This window comes from Helianthus annuus, chromosome 4 (assembly GCF_002127325.2).
Source record: "Helianthus annuus cultivar XRQ/B chromosome 4, HanXRQr2.0-SUNRISE, whole genome shotgun sequence".
NCBI classification, from domain to species: Eukaryota; Viridiplantae; Streptophyta; class Magnoliopsida; order Asterales; family Asteraceae; genus Helianthus; species Helianthus annuus.
The window spans coordinates 162979367-162999839 of record NC_035436.2 but is presented as its reverse complement, the minus strand read 5'-3'; the positions used below and the strand labels follow the sequence as shown (position 1 = coordinate 162999839).

Sequence of the window (20473 nt, the reverse complement as noted above, 5' to 3'; positions counted from 1 at the left end):
AAGCCACAGACCTTCAGTGGCACTGAAGGGGCTGTAGGACTTATACGCTGGTTCGAAAAGGCGGAGTCAGTGTTTGCGATATGTAACTGCCCAGTTGGGGATAGAGTAAAGTTTGCAGCAGGCACGCTTGAGGATGGTGCCTTGACCTGGTGGAATGCCCAGGTCCAACTGCTAGGTATTGAGGCGGCGAACGCCACTACGTGGGATGATTTTAAAGAACTGATGAGAGAGGAATACTGTCCTCGAGACGAAATACAGAAGTTAGAGAATGAGTACTATGATCTGAAAATGGTGGGGTCTGAGATTGAAGCGTATGTGAAGCGGTCGTATTAGTTAGCTGATTTGTGTCCGACTTTGTCCCGACCCATGTCCCGAAGAATCGAGTTGTTTATTAAGGGGTTACCTCCACGGGTGAAGGGTTTAGTTACAGTGGCGAACCTCAATAACCTAACTCAGATTGTTAGATTGGCACATAAGATCGTTGACCAGGAGGTGGAGAGCGACTCATTGCCACCTCGTATTTCTAGCACTACCACAGCTGCCACTACTTCCACTGCATCTGCTGCTGATAGCAAACGTAAGTGGAACGATACGGACAAGGGGTCCAACTCTGCACAGCCTCAGAAGAAGATGGATACTGGCAGCACCCGCAGTTTCAGTCAGACAGCATCAGTGAATCAGAACTCGAGTAACAAATCAGGGCAGGGATCATATGCGGGGAAGCTACCCTTGTGCAGCAAGTGTAACTATCATCACAAGGGACAGTGTGCTCGGGTTTGTCATCGATGTAATCGACCAGGGCATATGGCTAGGGATTGTAGGGCCACTTTTCCAGCTCAGCAGCAGCCATCACAGCAGTTGGGTAGGCAACAATCTCAACAAAATCAGGGTACTCAGAGAGGGTGTTATCAGTGTGGAGCCGAGGGGCACTTCAAGCGAGACTGCCCTCAGCTGAAGCAGAACACAGGGGGTAGTAACGGGAACAACAATGCGGGGAATAACGGGGGTAATGTTGCGCGTGGGCGCGGGTTTGTGCTGGGAGCTGGGGAAGCGCGGAACGACGGCAACGTAGTTACTGGTACGTTTTCAGTGAACGGTGTTATTGCTTCTATTTTATTTGATTCTGGCGCCGACTGGAGTTACGTGTCTTTAGAGTTTAGTTCTCAGTTAGGGTTAAGTCCTACACTTCTCGTAATGAAACACATAGTAGAAATCGCAAATGGTAAAACAATCGAAGCTACACATGTTCTATTTGGGTGTAAAATCGATCTTCTGGGTCAAGTCTTCGACATTGACTTAATTCCTATTACTCTTGGAAGCTTCGACGTGATCGTTGGTATGGACTGGTTGTCCAAGTATCAAGCGGAGATTCTCTGTAAGGAGAAGATCATACGTGTTCCCCTTCCTAGTGGGGAATTTCTATCAGTTCAGGGTCATCGCAGCGGGACCCCAGTTAGTATTGTTTCGGCAATGAAGGCTCAGAAGTATTTGCGTAAAGGCTATCCTGCTATACTGGCTCTTGTCACTGATTCGCCGTCTAACGAAAGGAAGATTGAGGATCTTCCAGTTGTTCGTGACTATCCTGACGTATTTCCTGAGGAACTCCCTGGTTTACCTCCACATCGTCAGGTGGAATTCCAGATTGACCTCGCCCCAGCGGCAGCCCCAGTTGCTCGTGCTCCTTATCGTCTTGCGCCAGGGGAACTGCAGGAATTATCAAACCAACTCCAAGAGCTGTTGGATAGGGGTTTCATCCGACCTAGCTCTTCCCCCTGGGGAGCTCCAGTCTTATTTGTGAAGAAGAAGGATGGGTCCTTACGAATGTGTATAGATTATCGCGAGCTCAACAAGATGACGATCAAAAACCGTTATCCTTTGCCTCGTATTGACGACCTGTTTGACCAGTTACAGGGGTCGAGCTTTTACTCTAAGATCGACTTAAGGTCTGGTTATCATCAAGTGCGAGTCCGAGAGGAAGACGTTCCCAAAACCGCGTTTCGGACGCGATACGGTCACTATGAGTTCTTGGTTATGCCATTCGGGTTAACCAACGCGCCAGCGGTCTTCATGGACCTCATGAACCGCGTGTGCAAGCCATACCTTGATGACTTCGTTATCGTTTTTATCGACGACATTCTAATTTACTCCAAGAACAAGGAGGATCATGAACGGCATCTACGCCTTATCCTAGAACTCCTGAGGAGGGAGCAGTTGTACGCAAAATTTTCTAAGTGTGATTTTTGGATACGGGAGGTACATTTTCTGGGGCATATAGTCAATGAGGTGGGCATACATGTGGATCCTGCCAAGATTGACGCCATTAGAAATTGGACGGCACCAAAGAACCCTTCGGAGGTGCGGCAATTTCTCGGTCTAGCAGGGTATTATCGTCGTTTCATTCAGAACTTCTCAAAGATTGCACAGCCACTCACCTCGTTAACACAGAAGAAGGTAGTTTACTCTTGGGGGACGAAGCAGGAGGATGCTTTCCAGCTTTTGAAACAAAGGTTATGCAGCGCACCAATCCTATCTCTACCGGATGGCACTGAGGATTTTGTAGTTTATTGTGATGCTTCGATTCAGGGCCTCGGTTGCGTGTTGATGCAACGCGAGAAGGTGATAGCTTACGCTTCTCGACAATTGAAAGTTCACGAGAAGAACTATACGACACACAACTTGGAGTTAGGAGCAGTGGTGTTTGCGCTGAAGATTTGGAGACACTACTTATACGGTACGAAATGCACCATCTACACCGACCACAAGAGCCTTCAGCACATCTTTGACCAAAAAGAATTGAATATGCGACAGCGTCGTTGGGTAGAGTTGTTCAACGATTACGAGTGTGCCATCAAATACCACCCAGGTAAAGCTAACGTAGTAGTTGATGCACTCAGCCGCAAAGAGACAAAGCCTAAACGTGTTCGCGCATTACAACTCACTATTCATTCCAACCTTCCTGATAAGATTCGTACGGCTCAGACTGAGGCATTGAAGGAAGAAACATCGAAGCTGAGGGTTTACGCGGTATGGAAAAGCAGCTTGAACAGAGATCTGATGGCATCTACTACATCATGGGAAGAGTATGGGTTCCTCTGTTTGGTGATCTTAGAGAACTTGTGATGGATGAAGCACACAAGTCACGATATTCTATTCACCCGGGATCGGACAAGATGTATCACGATCTTAAGGTTATGTATTGGTGGCCGAATATGAAAGCCCTTATCGCCACATACGTGAGTAAATGCTTAACTTGTGCTAGAGTTAAAGCGGAACATCAGAAGCCTTCGGGTCTACTGCAGCAGCCAGAAATACCCAAATGGAAGTGGGAACAGATCGCTATGGATTTCGTCACTGGATTACCGAGGACTCAGGCTGGAAACGATACTGTATGGGTGATTGTTGATCGACTCACGAAATCGGCACATTTTCTAGCAATCAAGGAAACGGATAAGTTTTCGCAGCTTGCAGCAGTGTATCTTAAGGAGGTAGTTGCTAGACACGGAGTGCCAACTTCTATCATCTCAGATCGAGACCCGCGTTTTACTTCTGAATTATGGCAGTCTATGCACAAACTGTTCGGTTCGAAACTGGATATGAGCACCGCTTACCACCCCCAGACGGATGGTCAGAGTGAGCGCACTATTCAGACGCTTGAAGACATGCTGCGGGCATGTGTGATCGATTTTGGGAAGGGATGGGAAAGGCACTTGCCGTTAATAGAGTTCTCCTACAACAACAGCTACCACACAAGTATTCAGGCAGCTCCGTTCGAAGCATTGTATGGGCGGAAATGTCGTTCTCCTCTCTGTTGGGCAGAAGTAGGTGACAGTCAACTCACAGGTCCTGAACTCATTCTTGAAACTTCACAAAATATAGCTCGGATAAGGGATCGTATGGCAGCAGCGCGTGATCGCCAGAAAAGTTATGCTAACAAGCGTAGAAAGCCCTTGGAGTTCGAAGTTAATGATCGGGTTATGTTGAAAGTTTCACCGTGGAAGGGCGTTGTACGCTTTGGGAAGCGTGGCAAGCTTAATCCACGTTACATTGGGCCATTCAAAATTCTTGAGCGGATCGGTAAAGTCGCTTACAGACTCGAGTTACCTGCGGAATTAGGTAATGTTCACGATGTGTTTCACGTTTCTCAACTAAAGAAGTGTCTGGCTGATGAGACACTAGTTGTGCCATTTCAAGAGCTCAAGTTGGATGACAAGCTGCAGTTTGTTGAAGAGCCTATTGAAATCATGGATCGGGAGGTCAAGGTCCGTAAACACAGTCGAATTCCGATTGTTAGGGTCCGTTGGAATTCAAGGCGTGGACCGGAGTTCACGTGGGAACGCGAGGATCAGATGAAACTAAAGTACCCTCACCTCTTTCCCAAGGACAAGGCAGAGTCAAGCAAAACTAGTGAATCTCGGGACGAGATTCCCCTTCAAGTTGGGGATGATGTAACACCTGAGGAAAATCCGCAACAATCTTGAATTGTCACTCCACTCTCTCGTACCTACTTGCTAAATTTCGGGACGAAATTTCTTGCTAAATTTCAGGACGAAATTTCCTTCAAGTTGGGGATGATGTGACAACCCGAATTCTTGAGGTTAGTATTATCCTATTTCCCGAACTCCTTTGTCGTATTTACATATCCTTGGAATCTTGTAAGATCATTGTGCTGGTGGGAATATGTTGCAAGCTTGTTAATGAGTAACGTATTGAAATACTCGATTTATACTAAGACATCTTTCAACCAAAGATCCTTCGACCGAAAGGTCCAACCTTCGAAGGATCACGAAACATAAGACATAACTTTCGACCGAAGACCCTATCTTTCGACCAAGGATAGGATCCTTCGACTGGGATCCGGGTCTTACGGCCCAGTCTTTCGGCCCAGTCCTTCGGCCCACGAGTTTAAGGTTATATTTAGAACATACGTGTGTGATACGAACAGTTACAAACCCTAGACCCTCTTATTGTGTGACGGCAGAAGAACAAGTTTTCTCTTTAGAAGCATCAAACTGTTGATCCTGTCTTTCAGTTAGTAAGATTCTTGTTCGTTTAGTGAATTAGAAACGCTTATGATTGCTTGTTTGATTTAACATAGTAACAACCTCGTTCATGGATTGAATACGTATGCGATTAGGTCACGACCGATTATGCATGTGATATTATATTTGATTTGCAATTTCGATTATCGTTTATCGTAACAGTGATGGTGAACCCACATGTCTTGTGCCGATAACTATTAGTGAATAATTCTGATATGATGAACGTTGTGTGAGAATTAGATCGTTAGACATTATGTGTTAAATCATAGTGACTAGTTAGCATGGATATTGGTTTTGATAAAATTGTTGTTAGACGGCACAATCTAAACTGCTGGGTCAAACTGATTAGATCTTGATACATGTTTACTGTACTGCTTGATGACCATTAGGGTTCCGTTTCGTAACTGATGGATCGAATAATAATTGCTGAATTGTAACCGAATGATAGCAGTTAAGTCGTATGTTAGGATTCTGGGAACCGAAAGATAACTGTGGTAGTCGAAGGATAACTGGCATAGTCGAAAGATGGTATTTGGTTCGAAACATGGTATTTGGTTCGAAACATGATATTTGGTTCGAAACATGACATTTGGTTCAAAACATAGCATTTGGTTCGAAACATAACTGTTAGATCGAAAGATAAGTATGTCGAAAGATAGGTAATAGGTCGAAGGATGACTGTGAATCGAAATATAACTGTGTGTCGAAACATAACCATTAACCGATTGATAACTAATGTGTCGAAGGATAAATACGAAACGAAAGATAGTGTCGAAACATAACTGAGGTGTCGAATGAAAGTGTGAACCGAAAGATATTGAGGTGTTAACATTGTATTCGTGTACACTAGTTGATGATTAAATGTGAAATGATACGTGTTGTGCTGATATGCAAACTGACTGTTATGTGTAACTATCATAGGGCTTGGTAAATCACTGTTGTTAAACGAGTAATTAATTCTACCGAGCAATCCAAGGTGAGTTCACTACATTCGAGCATGCGTCCCAGTGGTTGGGGACAGTCAGTGGGTATCCCATGGGGGGATAAGTCTTTGGGTAAAAACGGGTATATTGGTTAATATTCTCACCTATCATCTTTTGTAAGTCCCTCATCGGGTATTAGTTAGTAGCGCTACTTAGGTTTGGCACCCTCACACCGCTCCTGTAGAGGACGGAGGTGAACTAATGACACAGTCTGGCCCAGTACTAGATAGGAGTACGTGGGAAGGGCAGTCGTGTATTTCAGGAGCCGTCATTGTTCGGAATTGAGATATTAACAATATTACTTGCATTGGTTATTGAACTGTTTTACATACAACGAGTAACAAACGTTTTCTAAAACTGTGAACTCGCCAGCTTTGTCTGATACACGTGTTACATGCTCGCAGGTCCTTAGGTACTTGGAACGCAGGAACTTGCTGGCTGGAGGGCGCGAGTGGTCATGGTTGCATTGTTGAGTTATTTAACAAACATTTATTTACTTTGGTTGTGTGAAACATATACTTTGTGATACGTTAATGCTTCCGCTGAACTTAATGGTTTCGAACAACTTGTGCTTGGATTTTATTACTAATAATTTATGAAACTTTGTTTTGACCTTGTGATTCAATGTAATTGGTGGCTCCTAGCTTGTTGTCACACGCCTAACAGGGACACTCCCTAGGTGGTAAATTGGGGGTGTGACAAATATATTATAAATTTCCATACATATAACTATATTAGTATCTAGAAAATTATATTTTTTTTCTTTTCATCTTACCCTATTCTACTCATAAAGCAAGAACACAAAAAGTCAAGTAGCAACAACACCATTATCAGATCGAGATCTTGTTCTTGTAGTGAAGGTAATTTTTTTTCATGTCTACCAAGTGCTCAACCAAATGCTAAATAAAATAAAATGACTTTATGTGTTGTATATGTTTTGAGTTATTGTTTTCAAGTGTTGGAATTGAAGATGATAAACATAATAAATAAACTGACTTTATGTGTTGTATATGTTGTATATGTTTTGAGTTATTGTTTTCAAGTGTTGGAATTGAAGATGATAAACATGTCTTTTATTGATCCATGTAATGTGTCACACCCCGAATTATCAGAGCTGACGTGACTGGACTGGTACCTTCATTGCACAGCGGAAGCAAATAAGCTAAGACTTCTAGAACATGAACGCCGCTAAGTACTTGAATTCCCATGGGTTCTCCTATTCCAACCGTTCCATAGTTTTGAAAATGCAATCTGAGAAAGAACATGCGAAAAAGTCAACATAAAGTTGAGCGAGTTCATAGTTTGTTTTGAAAAGATTCAAAAGAAATCTTTTTGATAACCGGTTTTAAAGTTGTTGAGAAAATATAGTAAAAGCATTTTCTTGGCATGATATATGAGAACTGTGAGTCTAGCCCACGAGAGTGTTTGTGCATTGCACGAGAGAGAATGAGCCGAGCCCAAACGAACCTTTGTAAGCAGGATCAGCGCGTCCTCTTACTTAGGTATAATTTGAAAAACGTTACCAAAGTTTGTAAATCCATGTATTTGTGAGTTTCCATCAAATGAATCTTATGAATATATGAAAGTTTTAGTGTTGTAAATGGGTATGTAAAGTGTCTATGAACAGGTTGATCGTTAATGTTTCGCGAGGACATTAACGTATGCTACGACATAGGAAGTACTCAACCTGTGTAGACGATTTTTTTAGTGTCGAATCACCTCGACTGTGTGAATCACCTCGATTGTGTCGAATCACCTCGACTGTGTGAATCACCTCGATTGTGTCGAATCACCTCGACTGTGTGAATCACCTCGATTGTGTCAAATCACCTCGACTGTGTCAAATCACCTCCACTGTGTGAATCACCTCGATTGTGTCGAATCACCTCGACTTTGTCGAATCCCCTCAACTGTGTCGAATCCCCTCGACTGTGTCGAATCACCTCGACTGTGTCGAATCACCTCGACTGTGTCGCCCGTACCCATTAGAAAATCATGCACGTTTCGTAAATATGTGCGCGTTTTGTAAAACCGGTATGTTTGATCGAAATCATTCGTAAACCATTTAAGTTCCTTGAAATTCATTCGCAACACGATTTAGAAATATGAGTTTTCATTCATCGAAATAGTGTTTTCTTTTGCAAAAACTTGCATGTCTTTCCACCCCCGAAAACATTTACAAAAATGTAAAACCGTAAAAAGTGGGGGTTACGAACTCACCTTGATGTTCCTGTGCAAAGCTAGCCTAGCGTGATTCCGTAGTATCATTCCAAGGATGTGAACTCTCTAGCGTGCAACTAAAGCATTCCTAATCAAGGAATAATGATAAGTTTCTAATATAACGACGTAGTTAAACTACGTGTCCGAGCTCTATCGAATCGTTAACTAAACGACTCTGTGAAGGGGTTATTAGTTTGACTCAGGATAACCAATCCGATGGTTATTTGATCCCGTTTAGAATCGGGATAAAGTAAGTCTCGAGATCGACTTAGTATTCCGAATGGTTTATGGTATATATATATATATATATATATATATATATATATATATATATATATATATATAGGGGAAGGATAAATCGAAAACCCACTTGAGTTGAGAAAACTCAGAAAACCTTTGTAAAAAACAATGTAAACTCAAGAAACATTTCTAAAAAAAATAGGGAATGTAATATACATATATTTGAACATTTTCAAAAAAGAAACACAAAAAAACACCAAGTAGTTTTTTTTTTAAAAAATGTTACAAAATTTCAGGCTACATAATACATATGTCCAAAAAAAATGTAACATACAAATTTTCAACATTTTTTTTTTAAATAGAAAGCGTTTTTTACATTTTTTTCATAAATAGGTCCGTGTACATTTATATTACATTCCCTATTTTTTTTAGAAAAAAATAAAAATGTTACATAGGGTTTATTTGGGTTTTCTCAACTCACATGGGTTTTCGATTTATCTTTCCCCTATATATATATATATATATATATATATATATATATATACAAATAAATTTAATTACGTAGTCGTGCTAGTCGTCGTGAATTAGAAGGTGTAGGTGAATAGTTGTACGACTCTTCGTAGCTTTAATAGAACGTAATGAAATAAATATAAATATTACATTTATCTTATAAAAATACACTACGTAACGACGTTTGAAATAAATATAAATCGTTATATTTATTTTATGAAAGTACTCGGAAGTATCGATGTTTGAATAACTATAGATAATTATGCTTATCTAAATAAGTGTCGGGTTTCGTTAAGTTGTAACTCGCGTGTTGTCGAAATGTTATAATTTCAGTTTATAAGTTATAAAACGTCACTAAAATAAATATACTTTTATATTTATTTTATAAGAAAACTTGGATTTAGATACGTGTCGTTAAGATTTAGATACGTTTTATAATTCGGGTTTTAGCAAAAATCGGACAGAGTTTTTCCTCTGTTTTTGGAATAACCCTGACAACTCAAACATTATATAAGTTTTACGTCAAATATATCAAAACGTCGAATACGAAACAAAATCACTAAATGTAAAACCGTTAGTTAGTCGGGTTGAGCTCGGTTCGCGTATACTAAGTAGAATCTAACGTAGTCTAACTCGCTACGCTAACAACTTTACCGGGTCTTATGTTGACTGAGTTTGACCTCAGTTGACTGGAGTTGACCGACACTCGAACCGGACTTCTGTTGACTAGCATTGACCCGCTGACCGCAGTTGAATGAATTTGATCGGCTTTTACTATTGGCCCGAACTGAACAAACTGAATCTGACCGGGTTTGACTTGACGACTGCCCTTGACTCCTGTTGACTGACTTTGACTGTTGACCCGAACTGCTCTGTTGACCGAAGTTTAACCCGAGTTGACTCAGGTGTTGACCGAGTCGACTCGGTTTGAGCCGAGTCCGAACCGTTGACTGTGTTTGACCGAAACCTGAACCAAACCGAAACCCACAATCTGAACCGCGATCCTGATCCGAAATCTGAGAAGAACCGAAACTGATGTGAGAGTAAATCTGACCAAGAACCCGAACAATGTCTGACTCGAACTACATCCGAACCCATCTGAATCCAAACCAAACTCGAAACGAATCGGAAGTCGAACCTGCTGGATTGTTGACCGGAATGCTTCTCGGAATCAAAACGCCACCACCGCCGTGGACGACGGCTTGTCTGTCGTCCGTCGTGCTCCGCCGTTCGTCACCGGCGATCCGTCGCCGGAAATCGGTGTCCCGATCTCTCTCAGTCGCGTCCCTCTCTCTCCTCTGTTCCCTCTCTCTCCTCCGTTCCCCTTTCTCTCGCTCTGTTTCGTCGTAGCACCACCACCAGACGACGGTGGTGGTGGTGGTCATTTTGTTGATCGAAAGCAGGAGGGTGGTTTAGGGGTGTGGGTGAGGGTGAACTCAATAGGAAAGGGTAATGTTTCTGTGATTTATTTGTGGGTGTAGTTTGGTTGCAGACACAAAGGTGAGAGGGAAAGAAAGGGTTGAGTGGTAGGGTTTCGCGTGAGAGAGAGAGTAGAGAAGGTAATATGAAATTTTGTTTTGAAAGTGTAGGATGGGACTTAATGTTAGAAGATATTTGCCCTTTTTTCTTTTTCTTTGATGCCATTCGTTAACAACAGAAAATAAGGAAAAGTTATTGAAATGTGAAGGTTTACTTTTATGATATCTCTGAAGGTTAAAGTACAAACCTAAGATTAAAGATAATACACTTTGTTACATCGGAATGGACAGACATAGAATTTAATAATACTACAACATGACCTTTGCGTTTTGTGTGTTGGAATGGAGAAAAGATCTTTTCATCAAGTCTTACGAAAAGATCGACTAGAAACTTGTGTATGTAACTAGATAGTTGGATTTTGAATGAATTTATATATATATACACACATATATGTATATATTTTTTTCTATCGTCAATATTTATTTGTTTATTAAAATAGTTTTTCATCATTTTACATTTTTTTTAATTTTCCTTTTACATACATCTCAATAACAACTACTTTTTATTTGAAAATCTTGTTAATATGTATGAGATCAATACTCAGCATCCATATGTTATGCAATATAAATATAATTTATAAAAACATACATATCAAATTTCAAATATCGCAACTGAAATCGCTAGTTAAATAACGCGTTCGTTCGTCGTAAGTTATGGGTTGTCAGTATTTCGTCTGTGTCAGTTCATTACCGTTTAACACTCGTCAAGTTTTCCAGCAAATCACCATCCGCGTACTGTGAAGTCGAATAAGCGCTCCTACGCATTCCCAATAGCCTAATTAAGTTAATATGTGTCTTATACACTACTTATTATCGCCTAAAACGTTGGTTAATCGCGTAATTAGAGGCGTTAATTACCGATTGTCACATAATGCTACACAAAGTATGTGAGAACAGAGAACAGATACGCCCAGTGGAATAAGTCCATATGTATTTGGCAACTGCTTAGTGACCAAATAACTTATTTTTGAGCATGTATATTCGAAATGGAAGTATTTAATCGTTTTGATTTAGTTTGGTATATGTGGTATGAATATGATATGGAAGTATTTAATCATATTTTCATTTCTTATAGTTATTAAAATTGCAAACTATATAAAAATCAAAGTAAAAATTGCACATTTGTCCCAACGGGTATTTTTAAGAAATTAACGGGTATACCCGATACCCGAGGGTATGCCCGATACCCGACGGGTAATTACCCGACAAATACCCTACGGGTAACAGGCCAGGTATGGGACAAAAAATTACAACCGGGTACGGGCCTGGGATTACCAATACCCAGCCCAAAACCGGCCCATTGCCATTCCTACCTCCTCCCCCTTCTCACCACCGCCACCATCACCAACCTCTCTCTTTTTTTCTCTCTCTACACCACCGCCACGCCTCAGCCACCACCACATCTGTGTCAACTCCATACCTCCGCCACCACCACACCTCCGCCACCGACCCCCCTGTCACGACCACCTGCAATAAATTAGAAAGTGATTTTACCTGAAATATTCATCGTCAACCATAAACCCTTGTTCGGATTCACAATTTTATCAAGAAGAGTACACACATGAACCCCATTCTCGTTCTCGTTCTAAATCAGACCCATGAAATTGCAATTGGTTCCTCGATTCATCTTCCTCTTGAACAACTCTACAAAAAAGCCCTAGACTTTCAAAACTGTTCCCCAAAATCAACCAAACCGTCATTTTTAGCAACATATATTGATTTGGGGTTATTGTATATTTCATCTAGATCTGCCATTTGACAGAGAGAGAGAGAGAGAGAGAGAGAGTGTGTGATCGGAAGAGAGAGAGAGAGAGTCTCCGGGTTGTTTTGTCACCACAGTGGGATGGTGGTGGTGGTGGTGTGATGGTAGTTCAGAGAAGAGAGAGAGAGCTAGCTGAAGTTGGAACCCGGTTGCTAGCAACGTCGGCGGCGGCGGTGGCATTCGATCTGTAACAGGAATTGAAGTTGTGGGTGTTTGTTGTTAGGTTTTAGGTTAAAAAGAAGCCATTTGATTTTGTGTAATGATAAAGGGTTATTTGATTTGGGATGAAGTTACGTGTTGTTATGTGGTGTTTGAGAAGATGATAATGAACTGTTGAAGATGAAGAATCGATGAAAATGATGATGATTTGATTTTGTATGTGGATAAGGGGTTGAAGATGAAGAACCAATGAAGATGATGATTATTGATATGGGTTGTTTGATTTGGGATGATTTATTGCCTTCTATACATACACCTCATAATGTGTGTATATATATATATATGTATATATATATATATTAATTTTTGAGTTAAGAAAATGTTAAATGAAAAGCAAAATGACCAAAATGCCCCTGCACTAAAGGACAATAATCAGTTTTCAACAGTCAAAAAAGAGAGTTTTTGGATTTTGGACTAAAATGGCAACAAAATGCAAACCATAGGGACCCAGATGTAAAAAGTTTGAGATTTGGACTAAAATGGCAAAAGTGCCCAAACCACAGGGACCAAAATGGCAGTTTACTCCTAATTTAATGATTTTTTTTGTATCACAGGTTGGGATAAGCTTGGTGTTAACCGGTATCGAACCGGTACTGGTATCGAAAATACAGGTACGATCATGTTCGGTATCAGTACATGAAGATAAAAACCGCCACCAGCCTGTACAGAAAACGCCAAAAGTCGGTACCGAGTTGATATTGAAAATCTTTTAGTTCAGGAAATTCAGTGCTGCTACCCGGTACCATTTGCTCATCCTGATCACGGGTACTCTACGGACAATGGTATCATACAACGTTTTTTTTTATTTTCTTCAACTTTTAGTGATTTATTTTTTTAGTTTCAGGGGTAGGGATGAGCTCGGTGCCAACCGATACCGAATCGGTACTGGTACCGAAAATACTAGTTATAATATTGGTATATGAAGGTAAAAACCGGTAGCGAACCGGTACCAACAACGCCAAAAGTCGGTACCGAATTGGTACTTATGATCTTTCTGTTCGGGAAATTCCGGTACCGGCACCCAGTACCATTTGCTCATCTCTGACCACGGGTTTCATACGAACAATAACATTACCATAAAAATTTTTTGGTTGATTTTATTTTCTTTATCTTTTAGTGTTTTTTTCTACATTTTCTTTTGTGTTATTCTCAGCGGTCCCGTGCGCAACGTGCACGGAAGTATAGAACTAGTTATGCTCAAATATTAGTTTAACAAATGATTGTTAGAAGTCATCTCATAAGAAAATTGAATATACGATGCTAGTGGGGGGGGGTAAGTGCACGGTCCTCCCAACCGCCGGAGTGATCTCACTCCGGGAGCCGCTACCCGACCAAGCTAGCTCCGCGGTGACTTCCCCATGCCGAGTTCTTACCCTGGGCGACATATGCCACTCCCAAGACTCGAACCCGGTACCTCTGGGAAGAGGTGGGTGTCGGTGGCCAACTGGGCTACCCCAATTGGTTTATACGATGCTAGTGCATTTTGGTTTGGTATGTTCGTCCTGTTCGAATAGACTAGGTGAGTCGTGTGCCGAATATGCTTGTTAAACGATTGAACGGGAGTTCCATCATTATGAAATAGTTAGCGAATGGAACTCAATTGTTTAGTATGTTAAACTATTGAGTCAAGGGTAAATGATTGAGCCAATCACCTTTAAATATAACGTTTAAAGTGAGAGTGATTAAGCGAGAGTGTGTGTAGGTTTGAAATGGGATCACAGATGTGATCTCCCAATTTTAACGTCGATGTAAACTCTTTCGGTGTAGAATCTGTGATGAATCCATAACGTTTACATACTGATGTAGTTTTTTTTTTTTATTTCAAACTTATATTTGTATCAAATTCAATAAGATTTTCGATCCTAGTAGCGGTATATGGGGGTGTCAATCGTGTCGGGTTAATAGATTGGCGGGTTGAAATGTTCAACCGAACCCGACCTATATTATTATTCTGGTCAAAGGTTTCAACCCTAACCCGCACATATATAAATCCTAGTCAAACCGAACCTAACTCGTTTAACCCGTATTTTTAAATGAGTCATACAAGTTGATGATTTATAAGCGAGTTGTTGAGTTTTAAGAGGGTTATCAATCACATGTTTCATGATGAGTATGAGTATCACATATATATGTCAAAACTAACACTATTATGACTAATCATATAAAATAAAATAGAAACGAAAAAAACAATAACAATAATATAAAAGATTTTTGTCCAAATAGTTAAAAGGGTTAACGGGTTGACTCGTTTCTATATGGGTCAACCTGTTTTTATACGGGTCAACCCGACCTGCTTTTAATACAGGTCAACCCGAACCCAACGTGTTTTTTAAATGTTTAATCGACCCAAACTTGTTTTTTTCGTGTCGGGTTCGGGATGGTTGGCGGGTCATGTCAAGAATTGCCGCCCCTAGTGGTATCAGAGCTCTGGTATCCGATCTAATCATCAAGATGACTAACTGAATTAAATCACCGAGCTTTTAATTTTGATTGAATTTGAAGGTTGTTGGTGAAAATAACTCACTTACTGAATTAAAAAAACTCAACGGATAATTGTTGGAATTCTCTGGTTGCTTCCCTAGCTGCACTTGTTCATTAAGGAGTGTATTATTCTTCTAAGAAATGTTGCTGCAACTGCTACCATGTATGAAGACTCGCATAGAGCAATGATATGAACCAATCTCTCGCCGCATCTTTCAATGAGAACTAAAACAATACCAACTTTAACCTGATTTGGTGTAAACTCCTGTCTAACAATCATCCCGCACATTACTTCGAAATCAGTAATATGAGCATATGGTTCCTCACTACCTTTCCCATGAAAAGTAGATAACATGTTTAGAATACGCGGCTTCGTCTCAAATGACCTATCCCCATTCACTATCGGCATCACTATTGGGGACAAGTGTTCTTCGATCTGTGGTCGAAAATGGCTCTTTCCCCCCTAATATTCGGATTCGGAAATCGCGGATCGATTTACCTATGATGATGCATAGCTGGTGTCCTGTTAGCTCGTGGTGGGAGTTTGGTATCCATCTCCCGGACACTACTATCTTTGCTAAAATCCTCGCTGGTTCTGGTTCGCTGCCTAGATTTAACTGACCACATCAATACCCCGTACACAGCATCATCACCGAAATCTTCTTCATCTCCGTACTCCTCACCGTAACTACTATCATCCCAGTTCTTAACTCCAGCCCGGTTATCTCCTTAATCAAACACGTCACCCGTACGGTGCGGGTGTGGATCTCGGTTGGCTCTATGAACAGCCCACAACGGATTGGGTTGTGGGTTTGGTTGGTTCTCTAATGGGTATTCTAGTGCCCCACAAATAATATGGAAATCACCTTGTGGAGATTGTGCTTGTTGGGCATTCGGATTTTGTGGTGGTGGTGGTTGATTTTTTTGATTTTGGTGTTGTGGCTGGTTCGGTTAGTTTTGCTAAAAGTGAGGAGGTGGCATGTCAGGAAGTGGGTTTTGCTATGGTGATGGGTGGTTCAGGTTTTGCTAATTTTCTGGTGGATTCACGTTTGTAGACTGTGACTTTCTTTTAAATACTGAACGAAAAACAACACGATTATGTTTAACAAATCTTCCAATTTCTGGATCGAAAAGAAGCGGCGATGACCTTATTGAAAACCTGGTATGCATGTAGGAAGAGATCACCTGTACACAAGCAAACAATAAATTGCGCGTAGTACTGAACGAAACAAGAACAAACAGAAAGAAGTATTTTTGGGTTTTTACGTTTTAAAAATAAATAAAAAAAAACAACTACTCTAAACTAACATTAAGCGCACAAATTCCCCGGCAACGGCGCCATTTTGATGTAGCTGTCGTGGGCTAATCAAAGGAGAGTATTTTACTTAAATATCAATATTAGTACGTGTAAGTAAGGTCGTTAGTGAATCAACTAATTAACTACTGTTATCTAAATCGGGGGTATGTTTGATTGATTGAGAAAAGCGCAATTTGTTAAGAAAAGTATTATAAGAATGAGAAGAAGCAACCCCACTCAGAATCCCGATTACCAATTTAACATAAAAAACTTATTTAGACTGTGGGGTATGGTAGGGCTTGGGTTGGGCGTGGGTTGGGGCAATTGCTGACACCTGGATGTTGAATTCTCATAACCCAAACCCAAGTTTTAATGGGGTATGGTGGGGCTTGGGTTGGGCGTGGCTGGGCCGGCGTGGCCTAGCCACATCACCATTTTTTTTAATATATATTTAAATTAATTAACTACATAAAAAAACAGATTTTTTTTTAAATACATAAACAAACATAATAATTATTAAAATAAAAAACAATCATTCTTCGTCGTCTTCGTCGGTTTCGAACCCAGGAATCGTTGAAACATGTTCCACCAAATCAGATCGAAGGTTGTGATGTATATCCCTTGACTTGATCCAAAATTCACTATCCGCTTTATCTTGGTCTGTTACGTTACCTGGTTGGGAATCATCGTCATCATAGTGGGTAATGACCGCTCTACCTTCATCCTCCAAAATCATGTTGTGAAGAATGATACATGTGTACATCACGTTTCCAATCTGATCCTTGTCCAATAGTCGACAAGGCATTTGTAATATTCGCCACCTTTTCTTCAAAACACCAAATGCTCGCTCGACGTCTTTACGTGCAGCCATCTGTACCCTGTTAAACTTTAATCTCTTTGGATCTGTCGTACCGTGTTTTGTGAATGATTTTACAAAAACCCCCCACTCTGGGTAAATCCCATCAACTTGGTAGTACCCATACACGTACTCAACCCCGTTTACAAAGAAAGTTCCTTTGGGTCATATACCATTTACTCGATCATTGAAAAGGGGCGAGTGGTTTATGATGGTAAAATCATTATGTGAACCTGGCATACCGAAGAACGCATGCCATATCCAAAGATCTTGGGACGCAACCGCTTCAAGCATGATGGCTGGACTCCCATGAAATCCACTCGTGTGAGCGCCTTGCCATTGGGTAGGACAAAGTTCCCAAGCCCATTTCATACAATCTAAACTACCTAGCATCCCGGGTAGCCCATGATAATCTGCGTGATGTTCCAATAATTGTTGCATGTCACTGAATGAGGGCTTTCTCAAATATCTTTTCCTATAGAGTTCTAGAATACACGAACAAAAGTTGTGAAGACTTTCTCTAGCTACACGTGCAGACATTTTTAAATAGTCATCCATAATGTCCGAACTATTGCCGTACGCTAACTGCCTAAGTGCGGCCGTGACCTTTTGCCACGTAGTAAATCCTAATTGCCCGGTTACATCGGGTTTTTGTTGAAAATAAACATACTTCTCCTCAAGATCTCTAGATATCCTTAAAAATAAGTTTCTACTCATACGAAAACGACGCCTAAACATTTTTTCATCATACTTAGGTTCAGATGAGAAGTAATCGCTTACCAACAAATCGTTAGCGGTGACCCGTTCACGAGCGATGTACCTTCTTCTGCGTTTAGGTTGTTGACTCTCTTCCTCCTCCTCTTCGTTTTCACCGATAGCTTTCACCACCGTCGCGATCGTTTGTAGAAATATTTCCGCCCCATCGTCAGATGATGATGACGATTCAGTATAACTTGAAGAACTCATGGCGAGATTGTGTTTTATGTGTTTGATTTTGTGTGAGAAAAAATGATAAATATTGTAAAGTATTTATAAAGGAAAATTTTATTTTTTTTTAAAATAGACCAACGGCTAGCCCAACGGCTAGTTTGGTTTGGCCATTCACAACCCGCCATGTCAGCTTGGCCAGACCGCCCCACGCCCGGCTTGAAACCCATGCCCCAAGGGCCACGCCGAAACCCATGCCCACACGGGGTGGTGGCGTGGGCGTTTTCCCCCTACCCACGCCCAAACTCCCGCCCCATACCCCGCAGTCTTACCGATTCAAACACCACATAGACATGACTTTGATTTAATGACTTTGATTAACGATTAGGGACAATTTTTATAATAACTATACAACCTAACAATCCGTTAATTTATACCAATTACCCATTAGATAACCATCCCGCTAATGCTTAATAAGTGACAAATAATACAACTATAAATGATGTTTATCAAAAGTCAACACAAGTGATTAAAACTATCCGTTACAAGAATCAGAAAACAAAGTTTGATGTGAAAAACCTCGCAATTGTTCATCCGGGGGAAGTCACAAAGAGTGCAGACTCATATGTTCATCATCGCAGCTTTAGATCTTGATCCCGAACGAACTGGCATGAAGAAACGGGATGATTTGGGTGTTAGGACAAAATCACCTTTTTCTTCCTTCTGGTTCGTAAAAACGACTTGGGATGTGGATGGATGATCTGTTAGGCGAAATTAGGTAAAAATCACAATTTTTGGGTTTGTGCCCGCCCGCCCGCGCCACGCGACGTGTCACCTGTACCCCATCATGTGGCGTGGGGGAACACCTGTTAGCTTATCGACTTCTGTTACCCCCTCCGCCACGCGCCAGGTCACTTGTGTTCCTCATTGTGGCGCGGGCAACACTTTCTTTAGCATTTTGTTTTCGGTCGCTCGTTCACCCCGCGCGCTTCAAATTTCTTCGTTTATGTTCGTTTCCAAATGTTTAGCACCCGTTAAACGAATTAAAATCGACACACAATAAATACAACTCATCGATGCAACCCCTAAACCATAGGGACACCATTTTATTAACCGAATCTTTGTATCCTCTAAACTCCAAATCGTTTATGGATTTCCAATTTTCCATATGTGTCAAAACTCAAAATGTTATTAGGAATATTGCTACTGTCAGCTTCTTCCACTCCTTGGACCCTTGTATGACTCCACCAAACTGCATACTCCTGGGACCCCTTATATGACCACCAAATAGCATATTTTTGCAAGAATTAATAGTTCCAGGGAAAGGAAACTATAGCGACAAAAAAATACTTCACCATACAGATTTTGAAATCAAACATCCTGCTAGTAACTGGTCAGTAGACTCCATATATTTTCAACATATACATTTTCAAGTTGCTTACGTCATCGGGGAATAGGATTGTTAAGTGGTTGGCCACTTTTGGCGGCCATTTTGACTTTTTTTTTCCTTTTTTTATATAATAGTTATTTATAGGTGATGCCAAATTACAATTTTATCCTAGGTGTAAAATTACGATTTCGCCCTCGATTCAAAATAAAATTTTGCTTTTGCCCCTTGCTTAAATTTACGATTTTGCCCTCAGTTAAAAAATACAATTTTGCCCCCAGTTCAAAATAAAAATATGGTTTTGCCCTCAGCTAGAGTCCTGCCAAATTACGATTTGGTTCCCAGTTTAAAATTACGATTTTGCCCCCAGCTAAAAATTACGATTTTGCCCACAGCTAAAATATTACGATTTTGCCGCCATTTCAAAATAAAAAAAATGGTTTTGCCCTCATTTCAAAATATTATTTTACCTCCATTTTAAAATTACGATTTTACCTCCGCTAAAAATTGCAATCTTGTCATCGTTTTTCTTTTCCTTTGGCAAAACCATGATAGTGTTTTATTTTTCTTTGTTGACTTAATTTTGTTTTTTTTTTCATGCCAAACAGCTGCCTAGCACTTGCTGATTGGTCCTGACAAATTATTATTTTGCCCCCAACTCTAAGTTACACGCTTATCATCGTTTTAGTTATTTTTTTTATCATAACTATGGTACTGTTTTTCTTTAATTGATTAACTTGATTTGTCTTTTTTGATATCGCGTTATAGGTAGCATGTATAACTAACCGACATAAAGACGTACATGTTATTAACCTAAGAAATACTCGGTTTAGCGCCCCGCAACGCGGGCGGCGCATAACTCTAGCTGCCTAACACTGGCTCATTAGTCCTGAAAAATTACAGTTTTGCCCTGAGCCAAAAACTACGGTCTTATCATCGTTTTTATTCGTAGCAAAATTATAGTAGTCTTTTTTAATTGATTGACAATTATTTGGCCATTACCCCGCAACGCGG

General features: G+C 40.6%; 1 protein-coding gene across 1 annotated transcript; it reads right to left on the bottom strand.

The window, feature by feature from the left end:
* Positions 1 to 9498: 9498 nt before the first annotated feature.
* Positions 9499 to 10593, bottom strand: LOC110936870. Its single transcript, XM_022179283.2, has 2 exons — positions 10131 to 10593; positions 9499 to 10008 (listed from the first exon to the last, which is right to left on the bottom strand). The coding sequence occupies exons 1-2, from the start codon at positions 10375 to 10377 to the stop codon at positions 9767 to 9769; spliced, it is 489 nt and encodes a 162-aa protein (XP_022034975.1). The 5' UTR covers positions 10378 to 10593; the 3' UTR covers positions 9499 to 9766.
* Between the last annotated feature and the right edge of the window lie 9880 nt (positions 10594 to 20473).